The 18,591-nt window shown below is 42.9% G+C and overlaps 1 protein-coding gene across 2 annotated transcripts; it reads right to left on the bottom strand.

Annotated features, from left to right (window-relative positions):
- Positions 1–5,988: 5,988 nt before the first annotated feature.
- PLEKHJ1 (pleckstrin homology domain containing J1) lies at positions 5,989–18,423 on the bottom strand. 2 transcript variants are annotated; one of them, XR_011558628.1, is made up of 7 exons: positions 18,239–18,423; positions 16,901–16,968; positions 15,533–15,599; positions 11,888–11,978; positions 9,695–9,758; positions 7,313–8,334; positions 5,989–7,047 (listed from the first exon to the last, which is right to left on the bottom strand). XR_011558628.1 is itself a non-coding variant. In XM_070746684.1 (6 exons), the coding sequence occupies exons 1-6, from the start codon at positions 18,330–18,332 to the stop codon at positions 8,269–8,271; spliced, it is 450 nt and encodes a 149-aa protein (XP_070602785.1). In that variant the 5' UTR covers positions 18,333–18,423; the 3' UTR covers positions 5,989–8,268. The 2 variants fall into 2 exon arrangements, 1 of the variants encoding a protein (XP_070602785.1); XM_070746684.1 differs by having other exon boundaries at positions 5,989–8,334.
- Positions 18,424–18,591: the final 168 nt, after the last annotated feature.

Here is an 18,591-nt window from a genome sequence, read left to right as displayed (position 1 = left end):
TTTCTATTTTTCTTCCCCTATCTATCTTATAAAGCCTAATAAATCCCTAGTTTTATTGTTCTACTGCCTTCCCCAAAAAAAGTTAAACAAGGGGCCATGGATTAGGAACCTCTTCAGATTATATGTGAGCTACAGGATAATACAGCATAAGGTTAATTTATTTTTTTCTGTCTTTCAAATGAGCGTGCTGGTCAAAATACCTATTCAGTGAAATTGGTTTTAGTAGAGCGCCTAATTACATAGTTAGGTGGCTATTTCTCTTTGGGCCAGCAAGATTACCGAAGAGGGGGGCTATAAGCTTATCTTCCCCAAGCACTCTTGCCTTATTCCACAGTGAGCATCTGATTTCTTGTTGGTGCTGTTCAGGTGTAAGAAACGCATAATGCAAGAAGTTGGATTTACGAAGCCTAACTGTTGTGAAACCTTCTGTCCAGGCTACACGGTTATCTCACCGTTTCTGAGGCCGAGATAAATCTCTATGGTGCTCCAATCAATTCTTTGCACTACGGGGGTATTGGGAAACGAAACCGGTCCCCCTTTTTTCGATGTGGAGTTTGTCCTGGCTGAGAAGAAACTTTAATGGCTAAGAAGTCTTTGGCACGTTTCTGGGTCAGTCAGGATTTTTAAAGTGGAGTGGGCTGGTCATATTCCTCGCTGGCTGGATGCTTTGTGGATATTCCCCCCTTTCCCGCACGTATCCAGTCTCAGCGGCAGCTAAAGAAAGAGACCAGTTAAGTATTTTTCAATCTATGATCTATCTGCCCTTAAATGTACAGACAATGAATTTTAAGCAGATTAGAAAAAAAATCACAACACACAGCCTGTATTTCCTGCAATTACATTTTTCAGGAGAACAAGCGCTCGCGCTCGACTTGACCGCACTTCAGCATGGGTTATGGTGCTATTAATCTGGGTGCTTTCTCAGGCCAGCCTGGGATCTGTTCTTATCCATGTTTCTTCTTAGATTCTTCCAAGCACAGGTACAGCTGATTTGTCGCTGTTCTAGATAATCTTGTTCGTTGTTCGTTCTAGTGTAAGGCTCTTGTCCTGGATTGATTAATGAAACTGTGGCTTTTATCAGTGCTCAGTGTCTTGATGGCACCCCTTTCATCCGTGTAATGGGAAGCGTGCAGTCTTGAAATATTAACCGTTTCGTGTATTTTGCCTCCCCTCGTCTGCCTTTGAATATCTTTCACTATCTTGCATCTGCTCTTTGGCCTGATATATAAGCATTTTTAAAAAAATATTATGCTCAGAGCCCCAAATCAATGAATGAAATAATTGGGAGGGTTTGGGGGAAGAGATGTTGTGTAATTCATGTGTGCTATCCCAGCAGCAAAAAAAAAAAAAAAAATCAGAGAAACTTGCATTCAAGGGACAAGGACATATGGTTTGAAAATAAGAGAACTAGGGAGTAGGGCGTGTGTTCTCCCACGAGATATTATATATGCAAGGATGATGGAGCAGACTTGGTCACCAAGGAATCTTGATCCCAATCTTTCTGATGCAGGACGTTAACCATTTAAGGGATTCATCTCCAAAGTTTCTAAATTAGCTTGTACGGATCCTTAATATCCAGGGAGATCTTTTACAAATCTGCCCAAAGTTCACTAGAGTGGCAGTTTATAATATCCAGTAATAGTTTGGGGATAAGTAGAGAGTAACTCAGTTTAAGGGCACTGGGATTCCTTTTAAATCACCACTTTCAAGCTGAAGCAGTCCCCTGTGCAAATTCCAGGGACTTAAACGAGGGGATTTTTCATATTATTTCATTCATTTTCTCCCCTATGCTTCTTTCCTATCCCTCCCACGTAAGTCGTGCTGCAGTTTTTCAAAGATTTACCCTTGCTAACTCTTTTTGTAATTTTCTGGGGGTTTAGTTTTGTTTTTTAATGAGGAAAAAAGGTGGGTAAGACAAATCTAGCTCCTATGGTGACTTGTGTGTCGGCGTTTTGCATTTTTGAGCCTTTTGGATATATTCTCTGCAGAACGGAACGGACGTCTGTGTTGGAGTTCGAGGGGAACTTCAGTCAATAATGGAAATTGCTGCTGCTCAGGAATTCATTTGTAAAATATAAAAAAAAAATTATATAAAATCCATTTGTAAATGGATTGAAGAGAGTATCCATTTTCTTAAAAGGTGGCAATATGGGATGTTTTTTTTCCTAGGGTCTAGGAATTGATTTGTATACATTCGCCCATGAACATGACATTTATTTAAAGATTTAAATTTTCCATTGTGGTAGGATTAGTAGATCTGAGCTGCAAAAGACCCAGAGGGCAGCAAAGATACAGAAGTCTCCTTGCTGCCTCCTAGTGGCCGTTCAGAGTCTTGCAGCGCAGATCGGATAATCCTATTCCAATGTATCTTTGTCTCGTCTTGTTTTTAAAACTTTGCTCCTTAAGTTTTATCTGCCATTCTTCCATAAAAATCACATAGAAAATTCTGGCATGTGTATATATGTATGTAATAGTAAGCTTATTGATATATTTTCCACTCTTCGGATCTTTCCAGTTCTAGAATTTCCATTCTAATCTTCTCTTTGAATCTTCCCACACTTCACTTTGATTTGTAAATGAAAGAAAAAAAATGGCTTTGAAGTTTGTCTTTATATTAAAAATGTATGTATTTTAATACACTGTACTAAATGTGGTGCTTCCATTCATTTTAAAGTTGGCTTTTCTTTTTTTAAAACCCCAAACGCAGGTCGCTGCATTGTGAACTGTTTGCCATGAAATACAGTTGTGGCCATGGGTTTGTGTGCTTCTAAATTCTAAGCAAATCTAATCAAGACAGATCTAGCAATGATATAAACATAAAAGTCTCCCACAGCTTTATGGGGCTTTTGACCAGGGTCAAATAATGTCAGATAGCCATCACTGATAATAATAATTTATTGGATTTGTATGCCGCCCCTCTCCGCAGACTCGGGGCGGCTAACAACAATAATAAACACAACATGTACAATCCAATAATAAAAACAACTAAAAACCCCTATTATAAAACCAAACATACACACAAACATACCATGTATGCATAACTTGTAATGGCCTAGGGGGAAGAGCTATCTCAACTCCCCCATGCCTGGCGGTATAAATGAGTCTTGAGTAGTTTACGAAAGACAGGGAGGGTGGGGGCAGTTCTAATCTCCGGGGGGAGTTGGTTCCAGAGGGCCGGGGCTGCCACAGAGAAGGCTCTTCCCCTGATATTCTCTGTTTCCTGGGAATGATGGCACTAGCATGCTGAACTGGAGAAGGCATTGCAGAAACGATATCATATAAAATGCCATACCTTAGAGCAGTGATGGCAAACCTTTTTTTCCTCGGGTGCCGAAAGAACGTGTGCGCACGCTATTGTGTGTGCGTGAGTGCCCACACCCATAATTCAATGCATGGGGAGGGCAAAAACAGAGTGGGTAGGTAAAGCTGTTTTATTTTATTTATTTATTTGATTTATATGCCACTTCTCTCCAAGGACTCAGGGCGGTTTACAACATATATCACCTCGAGGCTCGACTACTGTAATGCTCTCTACACGGGGCTACCTTTGAAAAGTGTTCGGAAACTTCGGATTGTGCAGAATGCAGCTGCGAGAGCAATCATGGGCTTTCCCAAATATGCCCATGTTACACCAACAGTCCGCAGTCTGCATTGGTTGCCGATCAGTTTCCAGTCACAATTCAAAGTGTTGGTTATGACCTATAAAGCCCTTCATGGCACCGGACCAGATTATCTCAGGGACCGCCTTCTGCTGCACAAATCCCAGCGACCAATTAGATCCCAAACAATGTCATTTGGCGGGACCCAGGGGAAGAGCCTTCTCTGTGGCGGCACAGGCCCTCTGGAACCAACTCCCCCCAGAGATTAGAATTGCCCCCAACCTCCTTACCTTTCGTAAGCTTCTTAAAACCCACCTCTGCCGCCAGGCATGGGGGAACTGAGATATTCTTTCCCCCTAGGCCTTTACAATTTTATGCATGGTATGTTTGTATGTATGTTTGGTTTTATAATAAGGGTTTTTTAGTTGTTTTAGTATTGGATTGTTACATGCTGTTTTTATTGTTGTTAGCCGCCCCGAGTCTGCAGAGGGGCGGCATACAAATCCAATAAATAAAAAATAAAAATATAAAAACAACAACAAATACAATAGCTAAATCCAATTAAATTAAAACAATCTAAAATCCCCAGTTGTGTTAAAAATCAGTCATACGCATTCAAACAACAACCACACAAACATTCCTTGGCCAGGGGCACTAAGCCTGGCGGCATAAATGAGACTTACGGAAGGTGAGGAGGGCAGGGGCAGTGCGAATCTCCTGGGGGAGCTGATTCCAGAAGGCCAGGCCCCCCCAGAGAAAAGGCTCTTTCCTTAGGCCCTGCCAATCGACATTGTCTAGTTGATTATTATTATTTTTGTATTTATTAGATTTGTATGCCAGTCCTTTTCGGAGACTTGGAGCAGCTCACAACAACAAAACGCAGTACAAAACCAATGATTAAACACATTTTAAAACCCTTAATATAAAAAACCAGTCATACATCCCAGACAAACCATGCATAAAACGGAACGGCCCGGGGGAATCAATTTCCCCATGCCTGACAGCAGAGGTGGGTTTTAAGGAGTTTGCAAAAGGCAAGGAGGGTGGGGCAGTCCTGATCTGGGGGGAGTTGATTCCAGAAGGTCGGGACCACCACAGAGAAGGCTCTTCCCCTGGGTCCCGCCAGATGACATTGTTTCGTCGACGGGACCTGGAGAAGGCCAATTCTGTGGGACCTAATCGGTCGCTGGGATTCATGCGGCAGAAGGTGGTCCCGCAAGTAAACTGGCCTGATGCAACATAGGGCTTTATAGGGCATTACCAACACTTGATAAAAATACTTGGTTTTTGCCTCCCCCAGGCTCATAAAAAGGCTCTGAAGCCTGGGGAGAGTGTGAAATGGGTGTGCCATCATGTGCCGGTGTGTGTGTCACACACACGCGTGCCTGGGAGGGGCCACATGGAATTATGGGTGTGGGAATGCATGCACAAAACTCCACACACACACACACACACACACGACCTCCCCCTTTTGGCACGTGAACCAAAAAGTTTTGCCGTCACTGCCAGAGACCTACAAGGTTTCTTTCCAACTCTGTTATTCTGTATAAGATTACATCTCAGAGTCCTGAAGGAGCTGGCAGAAGCTATCTCAGAACCATTGTGCCGTATCTTTCAATCACAACATTTCTGATCTAATTTTTCAATGCACTTAGGAGACCATTCCCTAGATGAAGTTTCTTGAAGGCATGCAGCCCTCCTTCAGTGGGTCGACCTCTAGGGAGGCACAGCATGCCATGATTGCCACATCAGAATGAAATGACAGAAAGTTTTCTCGATGAGGCGACCTCTGTTAAATCAAGATCGCTCCTTTTTATTGTGTTTCACTTTTCCTGACATGTGGTACAGAATAACCAATCCGCGAACGCCACATACATTAAGCCATCCCCCTTACTACCATTCATTCCTACACCATATAAGGCTTCCCTTGTGGTTTCCCTATAGGTAATTAACGGAAGCTCTATTCTTTGCCTTTTTCCTGGAAAGGAATGAGAGCGAGGCATATATTTCCTTATATGGAAGTTAGCTATAGGTTTTCTTCATATTGCATACCAAGTTAAATGCTTTCCATACATGGTCATGCATTCTGCAGCTTGCTTACTCAGCCTGGACTTTGCTGCCTTTCCATAGAGGAAGAATTAAGGTTTTATTCAGCACACAATTGGGCTAAAATATCACCCTCCAGTAATATTCCATTCCCAAAGTTCAGTGCTTATAAACCTATGATTACAACAGTTTCTTTCCTAAATATTTACCTATCCTGAAGGACAAGTAGATAACAAGTCATTAAATAAATAAAGTCACTGAAAGCCCAATGATAAATACTTTTACCCAGTAACGGTAGAGCAGCAGAAAATAAAAGCAGGCAAATAAGGCAAAATAACCAAACTTAAATGGAAAAGTAATTGCTCTTTTATTATACAGAGATGGAATGGTAGGGGAAGAGAAGGGGGGATTGGAAGGTACAGTACATCTTGAATTTTTTAAAAGCTCCATAAGCGGCTTTTCTAAATAATCACAGGCATTCTTCTCTGAGAAGCAGTTTTCCCCATTTCCTTGATAAAAATTGAGAAAAATTTCAAAATAGGCCTGAAGAAATTTCACAGCAGGTTTTAAAATATACATTCAGCTGCCAGTTCCCAAAGTTGGACAGGAAAGATACCGGTGGAAGAAGCAACAGGAAGACGGAGTAACGCCAAGAACGTGGTGGAGACAAGGCACAAATTTGACAAACACCAGATGATTTCAGGAGTGCATCTTCACCGCTGCAGAGAACCACTACGCTTGTCGCCCATAACCTAAACGCCAAGCGTGTCGGACTAAAGAGAGGCTCTACGTTCCCTTTTTATTCTTGCAGGAAATAATTGCTAGTGACTGTAAAGGGCCAAAAGATCTAATTATAATAATAATAATAATTTATTGGATTTGTATGCCGCCCCTCTCCGTAGACTAATTGCCACATCAAAAGGCTGAAAATCTGTTGGATCTATTGTTCCAAATCCAGTTCGGTCCTACCCACCGTATTTTTCAGCCTATAAGATGCACCGGTGTATAAAAAGCACCAGATTTCGAAGAGGTAAATATGGGTGGGAAAATTATCCTCCCCAGCCCCCAAGAGCATTATGCAGGCCTCCCAAACCCTCTGCACACTGTGGTTTTTTTGCAAAAAGCAGGCCCATTTTTTGCAAAATTTGGATGCAGGGGACCAAAAATGGCTGTATTCTGTGTATAAGATGCACCAACATTTCCACCTTCTTTTAGTGTCTTGTATTCTGAAAAATACGGTACAGTGATACCTCGTCTTACAAACGCGTCATACAAACTTTTCGAGATACAAACCTCGGGTTTAAGATTTTTTTTGACTCTTCTTACAAACTATTTTCATCTTACAAACCCACCACCACTGCTGGGATTCTCCTGAGGCTCCCCTCCATGGGAAACCCCACCTCTGGACTTCCATGTTTTTGTGAAATCACAAAAGCAGAGAGGTCCGGAGGTGGGGTTTCGAGGACATCAGTGTTTTTGCGATGCTGCGATTTCACTGATGCTCCCCTCGCTGGGAAACCCCACCTCCGGACTTCCGTTGCCAGAGCAGCACCCGTTTTTGCGCTGCTGGGATTCCCCTGCAGCATCGCAAAAGCACAGAAGTCCGGAGGTGGGGTTTCTCATGGAGGGGAGCCTCAGGGGAATCCCAGCAGTGCAAAAACGGGCGCTTCGGCAGGCAAAAGGGGTGAATTTTGGGCTTGCACGCATTAATCGCTTTTCCATTGATTCCTATGGGAAACATTGTTTCGTCTTACAAACTTTTCACCTTAAGAACCTCATCCCGGAACCAATTAAGTTTGTAAGACAAGGTATCACTGTATTTTGAAAACTGATTAACATTCCTTTCTGCATCCATTTGTCAGCCAGCCTTCCACTTAAAAGTACTTCACATCTAGAATAAGTTAAGGACTGCCAATTCATTTTGTATCTGGGAGAAATTGCTGACCCTGCTAAGCTTCATAATCGATTGCAGTAACTCCTGAAGAGATGTACATTATCTGCTCTGCTCTTTGGGTCTGACTCTAATTTATGTATTTATTATTTCGATTTCTAGGCTGCCCTTCTCTGAAGACTTGGGGTAATTAATGCTTAATTAGACTCAATGCAGGGAGATGGTAGGAATACCATTCCGACGTAATTTTGGGAGGATTTGGACGTGTGAACACCCGCAGAGCTGGGGTACCTATTAAATTCACCTCTGCTGATGGACTTCACATTCTACCCTCTGTCATTAAAACCTCACTGCCTTAACCCAAGGGGATTGAAAAGAGAGTTAAAATTGCGGCCTTCTTCCAAATGTGGGGATCCCTTTAATTTTTACAAGTATAACTTCCTCTTCGCACCCAAAAATAATAGAGGCAGAACTGATTCCAATTCACCCAACCACAAAATATGACCCTCCTGACCGATCATCTCCATTGTAGCTGCGGCTATTGGGAGGAGCAAAACTGAGATCACAAAGCAACAGAAGATACAACAGCGTCCGTGGACAGTGTGGGTGTGTGTTTTTTAAAGAAACAAGATTCCCTTTCCCCTCCATCAAGTTCGTAAAAAAAAATAGAGAATGGACTCTGTCGACATTCCAGCAGCGGGGTTCCCATGTGTTCACCTTACGGTGGGGGGGTTAAAGTTTCCGTGTCCCCAGCTGGAAACGGGCCTCCTCTGAGATGCCGTATTGCTCCAAGGGGTCCTGCATCCAAAGGAGGAGGAAGGTTGACAGTTTATTTATTTATTGGATTTATATGCCGCCCTTCTCCGGGGATTCGGGGAGGCTTAGAGCATATCAAAAAAAATATATACAGTGGTGCCTCTACTTACAAACTTAATTTTTCCCATAGGGAAAAGCAAATAATGCGTGCAATTGGGGAAATCACAGGGAGGGTGGAGGCCCTGTTTCCTCCCAGGAGATTCCTAGAGAGGCCCCACGGAGGCTTCTCCCCATCTTTTCCAGCCATATTTCATCCCATGAGCTTCCTAGAGAGGCCCCATGGAGGCTTCTCCCCACCTTTTCTGGCCCTGTTTCCTCCCCGGAGATTCCTAGAGAGACCCCACAGAGGCTTCTCCCCACCTTTTCCAGCGCTGTTTCCTCCCTGGAGATTCCTAGAGAGGCCCCACAGAGGCTTCTCCCCACCTTTTCCGGCCCTGTTTCCTCCCAGGAGATTCCTAGAGAGGCCCCACGGAGGCTTCTCCCCACCTTTTCCGGCCCTACCTATTTCATCCCAGAAGATTCCTAGAGAGGCCCCACGGAGGCTTCTCCCTGCCTTTTCCTGTTACAGTTTCCGAGGCTCACATTTGTAAGTACAAAATGGTTTTTGAGAAGAGGCAAAAAAATCTTGAACACCCGGTTGTTATCTAGAAAAGTTCATAAGTAGAGGCATTCTTAGATAGAGGTACCACTGTATAAATAAACATTTATTATTATTATTTACATGAGAACAGGAGCAGAAAGCTATGTTCTAGCGCAGGGGTCCCTAAACTTGGCAATTTTAAGGTAAGGTAAATCGATATATGACGGACAAGGTAAGACGATATATGACGAGCAGAATCCGAGACCAAGCTACAAGAAATAAATTGGAATCACTATAATATGTAAATAGATATATTGCTCTTGGGTCAAGTGGACTATACAAGAAACACCCCCGATTTGGTGGTGTTTGTCTGGATGGTAGGCACAATTCACTATGCACTGTTTTATGTTGTGTGTAATATAAATTTGTTAAAAATTAATAAAAAAATTATATATAAAAAAAGAGTGGTTGAAGTCCACAAGTCATAAAGTTGCCAAGGTTGAAGACCTCTGTTCTAGCTAGTAAATGATATCAAAAGCTTTCAGAAATGAAACTCTCCTATATTGCCCATTCTAACAGGAAGCACTCCAAGGCCCCACAATCCAGGAAACACTCCCCTCCAAACAGGAAACACTCCAATGCCCCACAATTTTATGGGAAGTGTGTGAATGAGTTGGTGTGTACCTCTCAAAGGCATGTAAATAACTCTTAGCAATCAGAATGCTCTGGAATAAGAACCGTCATTTACAACTACTGGCTTACCTTCCCAGTCATCTTCTGGATCTCATTCCGATAAAAGATCAAACTGCTCCTCATGAATTCGTAACTGCAAATCGAAGGAGAACAGGAAAACTGAAAGAACTGGCTGCTCTGCCCCAGAGAAAACACACACAGTTTATTCAAACCTATATTTAATTGTGATCCCCTTATATAGAGCGCTGGTGACACCCCATTTGGAATACTGTGTTCAGTTCTGGAGACCTCACCTACAAAAAGATATGGATAAAATTGAACGGGTCCAAAGATGGGCTACAAGAATGGTGGAAGATCTTAAGCATAAAACCTATCAGGAAAGACTTAATGAACTCAATCTGTGGAGTCTGGAGGACAGAAGGGAAAGGGGGGACATGATCGAAACATTTAAATATGTTAAAGAGTTAAATAAGGTTCAGGAGGGAAGTGTTTTTAATAGGAAAGTGAACACAAGAACAAGGGGACACAATCTGAAGTTAGTTGGGGAAAGATCAAAAGCAACGTGAGAAAATATTATTTCACTGAAAGAGTAGTAGATCCTTGGAACAAACTTCCAGCAGACGTGGTTGGTAAATCCACAGTAACTGAATTTAAACATGCCTGGGATAAACATATCCATCCTAAGATAAAACACAGGAAATAGTATAAGGGCAGACTAGATGGACCATGAGGTCTTTTTCTGCCGTCAGTCTTCTATGTTTCTATTGATTAGCCACTACTAATAAAATGGCTTACTAATGTTCACACACAAATAAATCTTAAATCAGTCTTTTCTTGAAAAAATACCACCTGTAGATGGCATTAACAGCTGGTATAAGTCCATAAAGTCAGAAAGCAAAGATAAGTGATGAGTCCTGGATATTGCAGGAAGTTTTCCCGAGGTTGGCAAGATGCCTGGAATCAGTCCACAAAACAGAATGTCAGGCCCAAGCCCTCATTTTGAGTTAAGAGACTTTGGCCTGCCATAATTCCAAATGCTATAATGTGCGTAGAACGCTGGAATGCCAGGAGCAGCTGCGTAGACACAGATGGAGATTCTAAGGCACAGCTGTCAGCAATCCAGGAAGCTGCAGCAGGGTTAAAAAGGGGAGGTCTTGCAGAAGGCGGTGTGGGAAATTATCATTCGGATTTGAGAGATACAGAGACATTGACGCTTCGTGGTTTAGTTTTTCCTTTGGAAAACTAACCTTTGGAATTCTGACACTCAAGCCAATTGAGTATTTGGCTGAAGTAAGCCAGAGAGACTTTTGTTGCCTGCTTGAGTCGTTAACCCTTGTTCTGGTTTCTGGTAGAAATTTAGCAATTACAAATAACTCTTATTAAATGCATTATATCATGAATAAAGAAACTCCATTTATTTCTCTACTCTTCTGGAATTCAAACACATTTCATACAGGCACTTGGTCCGTTATCTCCCTTAACTGCATTTCTCACATTCCTTCTCCTTCTCCACTTAACAAGATTTATTTTCCTAACAGCATGATTTCTAAAACAGCAGCCCCGACTGTTAATCAACACAGAATACTTTTGCTTACTTGAGAGGGGCAAGAAAAACATCAATTTTTCTCTTCGCAATGTTGAAACTCCACCCTTCTTCCCCACTGACCCCCTGATGTGCCAAATACATCACTACAGTATTTAACCCATTCATCTCCTTAATATCTTCTTCCAGACCTCTGCTCTCTACGTTTTTGGGCCCTTCTGAATTTAGGGTTAACCCAGCGAACGTCTGATTCTCCCTCACTAGATCCTGAACTCATAGCCCCATCCTGTGGCTGGCCTCCCACCTGTTCTACTACCTGTAACTCCAGGCCCCCCACTAATTCATAAACACTATCTGAATCCGAGTCCTCAATATCTTCATCATCCTCCAACTGACCAGGAGTATGTACAACAACCCTGACCCTTGGACTCATAAACCAGAATTCCTTTTGCAGTTGCTGTGACTTTTATCCAATTTTGTACATAAAGAAACTTTTACCTTTTGCAAGCTTCTGTGTGTGTGTGTGTGTGTGTGTGTGTGTGTGTGTGTGTTTGTTTGTATATTGCCTCGTTGGGTGGCCAGTCGGCCAGGCAGAACAATATCCACTAAGGCTACACAGATACAACAATATGACCTGTCTCCGGGCTTGCCTTGAGCTGGCAATTCTCCAAATAGATAAATAAGATTGATCAAATTTCAGATCACGAGAGGAGCCTCACCTGGCCTTGCGAAGCACCTCAATCCATTCCTGGCACTGCTCTTCCGTGTCGCATTCAAAGTAGTACTTCCTCTCTGGCTCTTCAAGGAAGCCTAGAAAAACAAGCCCACGAAACAAGTCATCCTGGCTGCTTCAGTTGCGTCAGCTCGACTTTCCCGCAACAGGGGAAAGTATGTTAGTTAACCTATTGGTTAAAGAATTTCAGCTGGTGGGGAACCAGGAAGAGGGCCTTCTCTGTCATAGAAGGAACGTAGAAGATTGACGGCAGAAAAAGACCTCATGGTCCATCTAGTCTGCCCTTATACTATTTCCTGTATTTTATCTTAGGATGGATATAGGTTTATCCCAGGCATGTTTACATTCAGTTACTGTGGATCTACCAACCACGTCTGCTGGAAGTTTGTTCCAAGCATCTACTACTCTTTCAGTAAAATAATATTTTCTCACATTGCTTCTGATCTTTCTCTAGTTTCAATGTCTTTTTTGTAGTGTGGTGACCAAAACTGGATGCAGTACTCTAGGTGTGGTCTAACTAAGGCTTTATAGAGTGGTATTAGTACCTTCCTAGCCCTAGATTGCATCCCTCTGTTAATGCAGTTTAGGATTATATTGGCCTTTTTGACTGCTGCTGCCCATTGCTGGCTCATATTAGTTGTCCACCACGACTCCAAGATCCCTCTCACAGTTGCTGCTATTGAACTGAATAGATTCCCGCCCGCCCCTAAATAATGTGGTAGCGAAAACATACACAGAAGGTAGATACTGATCTAAGCAACGGCTAATGGGCCAAACTATTAGGGGCTGATTTTCAAGCCCAGACTCAAAGGATCCTGATGTTTTTCTCATTATGATCAGCAGAGACATTGACAATATATAGAAACATAGAAGATTGACGGCAGAAAAAGACCTCATGATCCATCTAGTCTGCCCTTATACTATTTTCTGTATTTTATCTTAGGATGGATATATGTTTAGCTCAGGCATGTTTAAATTCAGTTACTGTGGATTTATCTACCACGTCTGCTGGAAGTTTGTTCCAAGGATCTACTACTCTTTCAGTAAAATAATATTTTCTCATGTTGCTTTTGATCTTTCCCCCAACTAACTTCAGATTGTGTCCCCTCGTTCTTGTGTTCACTTTCCTATTAAAAACACTTGCCTCCTGAACCTTATTTAACCCTTTAACATATTTAAATGTTTCGATCATGTCCCCCCTTTTCCTTCTGTCCTCCAGACTATACAGATTGAGTTCATTAAGTCTTTCCTGATATGTTTTATGCTTAAGACCTTCCACCATTCTTGTAGCCCGTCTTTGGACCCGTTCAATTTTGTCAATATCGTTTTGTAGGCGAGGTCTCCAGAACTGAACACAGTACTCCAAATGTGGTCTCACCAGCGCTCTATATAGCGGGATCACAATCTCCCTCTTCCTGCTTGTTATACCTCTAGCTATGCAGCCAAGCATCCTACTTGCTTTCCCTACCGCATGACTGCACTGTTCACCCATTTTGAGACTGTCAGAAATCACCACCCCTAAATCCTTCTCTTCCGAAGTTTTTGCTAACACAGAATTGCCAATACAATACAAAAGGACTCCTATTATGCTCAGCAACATTGATGTTTGAATTCTTGACAACAGAATCCTTAAATTTTCCCCAGACTCTTTCCGTTCCCCTCTTCCACTCTTAAAAATCAGAGCCCTCCCACCAAACAGCTCCAGGTCCCAAATCATCTCCTCCTTTCTTGTGACCTTCCTTGCTTATCATGTTCTCACTCTTGGGAAAACTGGCATTCCTGGTTCATGATGTAATTTATCTATCAATCCTGCCAGAAAATTACAGCAGTCCAAGCAGGATCTAACTAAAGCTTGCTTTATCAAGAGCTCTAAAAAATGTTATCTATTTGAAGAGCATCTTGGATTATCCTTTTAACAGAATTCCATTAAAATGTGACTTTTTCACCACCGAGAAGGAATGCAGTATATTCTCAGGGTTGAACTGTGAGGTCTTTGGTGCTCACTGAGTTTGCTTGTGGTTTTTTTGCAGACGTTTCATTACCCAACTAGGTAATGCCATCAGTACTAAGTCCCCATCCCTCTCCTTTTTGCTCATTTTTATGCAGGGGTTCCTGGAGGCCTAAAAATTATTTGAAGGGTTCCTCCAGAATAAAAAGATGGAGAAAGGGTCAATCTCAAACTACAGTTACCTGCTTTGAGACTGGACTACAATATTGCAGTTGTGATCATGGACTGCTGAGATCTCACTGAACTAGCTCTGGGATTCGTGCAGCAGAAGGCGGTCCCGGAGATATTCTGGTCCGACACCATGAAGGGCTTTATAGGTCACAACCAACACTTTGAATTGTGACCGGAAACCGATCGGCAACCAATGCAGACTGCGGAGTGTTGGAGTAACATCGACATATTTAGGAAAGCCCATGATTGCTCTCGCAGCTGCATTCTGCACAATCTGAAGTTTCCGAACACTTTTCAAAGGTAGCCCCATGTAGAGAGCGTTACAGTAGTCAAGCCTCGAGGTGATGAGGACATGAGTGACTGTGAGCAGTGACTCCTGGTCCAAATAGGGCCGCAACTGGTGCACTAGGCGAACCTGGGCAAACGTCCCCCTCGCCACAGCTGAAAGATGATTCTCTAATGTGAGCTGTGGATCGAGGAGGACGCCCAAGTTGCAGACCCTCTCTGAGAGGGTTAATGACTCCCCCCCCAGGGTAATGGACGGACAGATGGAATTGTCCTTGAGAGGCAAAACCAACAGCAACTCCGTCTTATCAGGGTTGAGTTTGAGTCTGTTGATGATAATAATAATAATAATGATAATAATAATAATAGCAATAGTAGTAATAGTAATAGTAATAATAATAATAATAATAATAATAATAATAATAATAATAATATATTAGATTTGTATGCCGCCCCTCTCTGGAGACTCGGGGAGATTAGTCACTCTCAGAGGTGGGCTGCTAAGGTGCAACGGCGACATGCGCTCGCCCCTGCGGCTCTGAGTTCTAGTGGAGTCCAGCGCAATTCTGCTACTGCACCTGTGGAGGTAGCAGAATCATGCGTGGAGACGCAGGTGCAGCTGTAGTTCGGGGTGTTTTTTTGCTTTTTGGAGTAGAAGTTTTGGGGGAGGAAAATAGGGGGAAAGAATCTGCCTCCCAGGTATTCATCTGGCTAGTATCCTTAGTGTGGTCAGCTTGCCCTGGTTAGGGCTTAAAAAAACCTTTTTTGACAGAGAAGGAAGGAAAACAAGCCCACAAACAGTTAGGGATGGAAAAAACCTTTGGGGGGAGTAGGAATTAAAAAATCCTGGAAGACAGGAAGATCGTTAGCACTTTGTTAGAGCTGGGGGAAAAAGCTTCAAAAAAGCTACATTTGGAGTATAAGATGCACCCAAATTTTCAGCCTCCTTTAGGGGTCAAAAAGGTACGTCTTGTACTCCAAAAAATATAGTAAATAGGGAAAGCAGCTGCCAATCACAGCCAGCAAACTGCCAACTGAATGGATAACTCAATGTAATCAGTGACATTGCTACGTTATTAATGTTAAAAATAAAAGTCTGCCCATTTGCTAGGGAAAAAAATTTGCTCCTGACACAAACATCCCCAAAACTCTTTCTCAAGCACTTACTGATAGAAAATACATTTTCTTCTTCTTTGCTGACTTTGCAGTGTTCCAACAGCAAAGCACCAATGGGCTGAGGAGAGAGAAAGGGGACGGGAGAGAAAGAATCAGATCTGCTTTTCAATTAAGATGGAAATGTTTATAGATAGTCCTTGTCTTACGACCACAATTGAGGCCAAAACTGTTGGTCATCAGTCATTGTGGTTGAAAGTCAAGGCACCATGTGACTGGACTCAATTTTACAACTGTTTTTAATAATAATAATAATAATAATAATAATAATAATAATAATAATAATAATAGTAGTGAAATACGAAGATCTAAAAATCGAGCTGCAACGTCTCTGGCATAAGCCAGTGAAAGTGGTCCCAGTGGTACTTGGCACGCTGGGCGCAGTGCCAAAGGATCTCGGCGGATATTTGAAAACCATCGGAATTGACAAAATCTCCATCTGTCAATTGCAAAAGGCCGCTCTACTCGGATTGGCAAACATAATTCGCCACTACATCATGCAGTCCTAGGTGCTTGGGAAGCACCCGACTGGTGATGAAATACAAAATCCAGCATAGTGATCTCGTTTGCTGTGTTGTATTGACATAATAATAATAATAATAATAATAATAATAATAATAATAATAACAACAACAACAACAGAGTTGGAAGTGACCTTGGAGGTCTTCTAGTCCAACCCCCTGCTTAGGCAGGAAACCCTACACTACTTCAGACAGATGGTTATTCAACATCTTCTTAAAAATTTCCCGTGTTGGGGCATTCACAACTTCTGGAGGCAAGCTGTTCCACTGATTAACTGTTCTGACTATCAGGAAATTTCTTCTTAGTTCCAAGTTACTTTTATGATGACTGTAAGTGAATAAAGTAAGTCACAGTGAACATTAAGCAAATCCGCGTGGTGGTTGATCAAACCATATGGCGTTAGGTGAATCCAGAATATCTCATGGGTTTTTACTGGAATTTTCTGCCAGAAAAATCACAATCACATGACCACAGAACACTACAACACCCACACACCCACACACCATCTCAGAATTGGCCTAGGGCGAACTTAAAAATACACTCCAACTCTTAGTTTTATTACAGGAGTAGGCAACCTTATTGTTCCAGATATACTGGATGTTCTGATTTTTATTAGCCTCAGAAAGCAGGACCAATAATTCAATTATAAGTGAACGGCCACGGATTCCTTCATCCCAGTTGATGGCCAAATACCGGGAAATTATTTTTAGCGACCATCCAATAAAAATACCAGTCTAACTGCTGCACGATGTACCCCTTAGGCTTAGGTGTACCCCTTAGGCTTAGGTGCAAGTAAGGTGCAATTCGTATCATGTTTCAACACAAATTGCTTACTGTTACCTCAGACTCGTCAGTTCGGAAGTAAAAGAGAAAATTGACCACTAATTTCACCAGCCGTTTCTTCAAGGCTGCAAAGAGAAAAGAGACACAACAGTTTTTATTTACTCGATTTTGATGGCTGCTCAACTCGACCAAGTGACTCTGGGCAGCCATAGTTCAACAGCTGGGATCTCAGCAGGAAGCCTGTAAGTAGCCCTGGAGTTCAGAACAGTATAGCTCAGCATTTGCTATACTTCAGCATTTGTGCACCTGAGACCAGTTACAGGATATGGTATATAAGTCTAAATGCTATTGCTAATGTTATGGTTTTGGTAAACCAGAAAGCAAATACAGTGGTACCTCTACTTAAGAACTTTTCTAGATAAGAACCAGGTATTCAAGATTTATGTTGCCTCTTTAAGAAGACTTTTCTAGTTAAGAACCTGAGCCTGGAAAAATTTCCCAGGGAATTTGAGAGCGGCACGAAGGCCCGGCCAGTTTCCTGCCATTCCCCCTTTAATCCCGGCCATCTCGGGCTTTTCTGGGCTGCCAGAGGAGCCTTTCGGTGGCGCTTAAAGAGGCTTTGGCAGCCCAGTTCGCCCTTTCTCTGGGTGCTTGGAGATGGAATAAACCACTTCGCTGTGGTGACTCCCTTGCGCTGCCTCGTATACACCCGGTGCGAGGTTGCCTCCCAGGGGGCGCTCACCTCACCTTCTTCCTTCGGCAGCTACTGTCTTCCTCCTCTTCTTCCTCCTCCTCCTCCCACCCAAATTCCGAGCTTTTATTTCTTTCCTAATCTGTTTGCACACATTCTTTGCTTTTACATTGATTCCTATAGGAAAAATTGCTTTACTTAAGAACGTTTCTGCTTAAGAACCTGGTCATGGAACGAATTAAGTTCTTAAGTAGAGGTACCACTGTACAAAATAAACACAGAAAGTATACAACATAAAACCGGTAAACTGAATCAGAGTCATCTTGAAAATGAGCTAGAGATTATTAGAAGACAAAAACTGTATTGTAGCTGGAACTGAGGGCTAGTAACCTAATCAACAACAAGAGTTGGAAGGGACCTTGGAGGTCTTCTAGTCCAACCCCCTGCTTAGGCAGGAAACGCTACACCACTTCAGACAAATGGTTATCCAACATCTTCTTTAAAACTCCCAGTGTTGGAGCATTCACAATTGATAAAAGCCCACTCAAGGTTCTAGTCCTCAGGGATGGCAGTCATGCCAGAGAGGCCCTTGAACGTCTCTCTTTCTCCCCACCCAACGCCCTCAAATGACGCAATTCGCCTCCCCGTGTCGTCGCATCCCCCTCCCTTTTCGTGCCGTGATGACGTCACCACCCCTTCTTTACCGCTTCCTTTTTTGGGGGCGCGCATGAGAACCTCCGCCGCCTTTTCGGCCGGTTGCCGGGAGAGCGAAAGCAGCTCCCGTTCGTTGTACCGCATCGCTTTCTACCGCGGCCCCGCCCCCTCCGGCCTCTCGGCTCGATGGCCTCTTCCTCCTCTTACTTCCGCCATGGCTTTATCACCAAACCCCACGTGCTCTTCCGGTAACACTTCCGGCTGCGATTCTCATCGCCCGCCCTCTTTCTCTCTCTGATCGTCTTCCATTTCCTAGAGCGGACGTTTGTGAAATGCCCTCCTCCTTCGGCTCCCCTTTGGATATACTTCCGGGAGAATATCCGGGCCGGCGGCGATTTGATCC

This window comes from Erythrolamprus reginae, chromosome 1, assembly GCF_031021105.1.
Source record: "Erythrolamprus reginae isolate rEryReg1 chromosome 1, rEryReg1.hap1, whole genome shotgun sequence".
NCBI lineage: Eukaryota > Metazoa > Chordata > Lepidosauria > Squamata > Dipsadidae > Erythrolamprus > Erythrolamprus reginae.
This window is presented reverse-complemented; position numbering and strand designations above follow the sequence as displayed.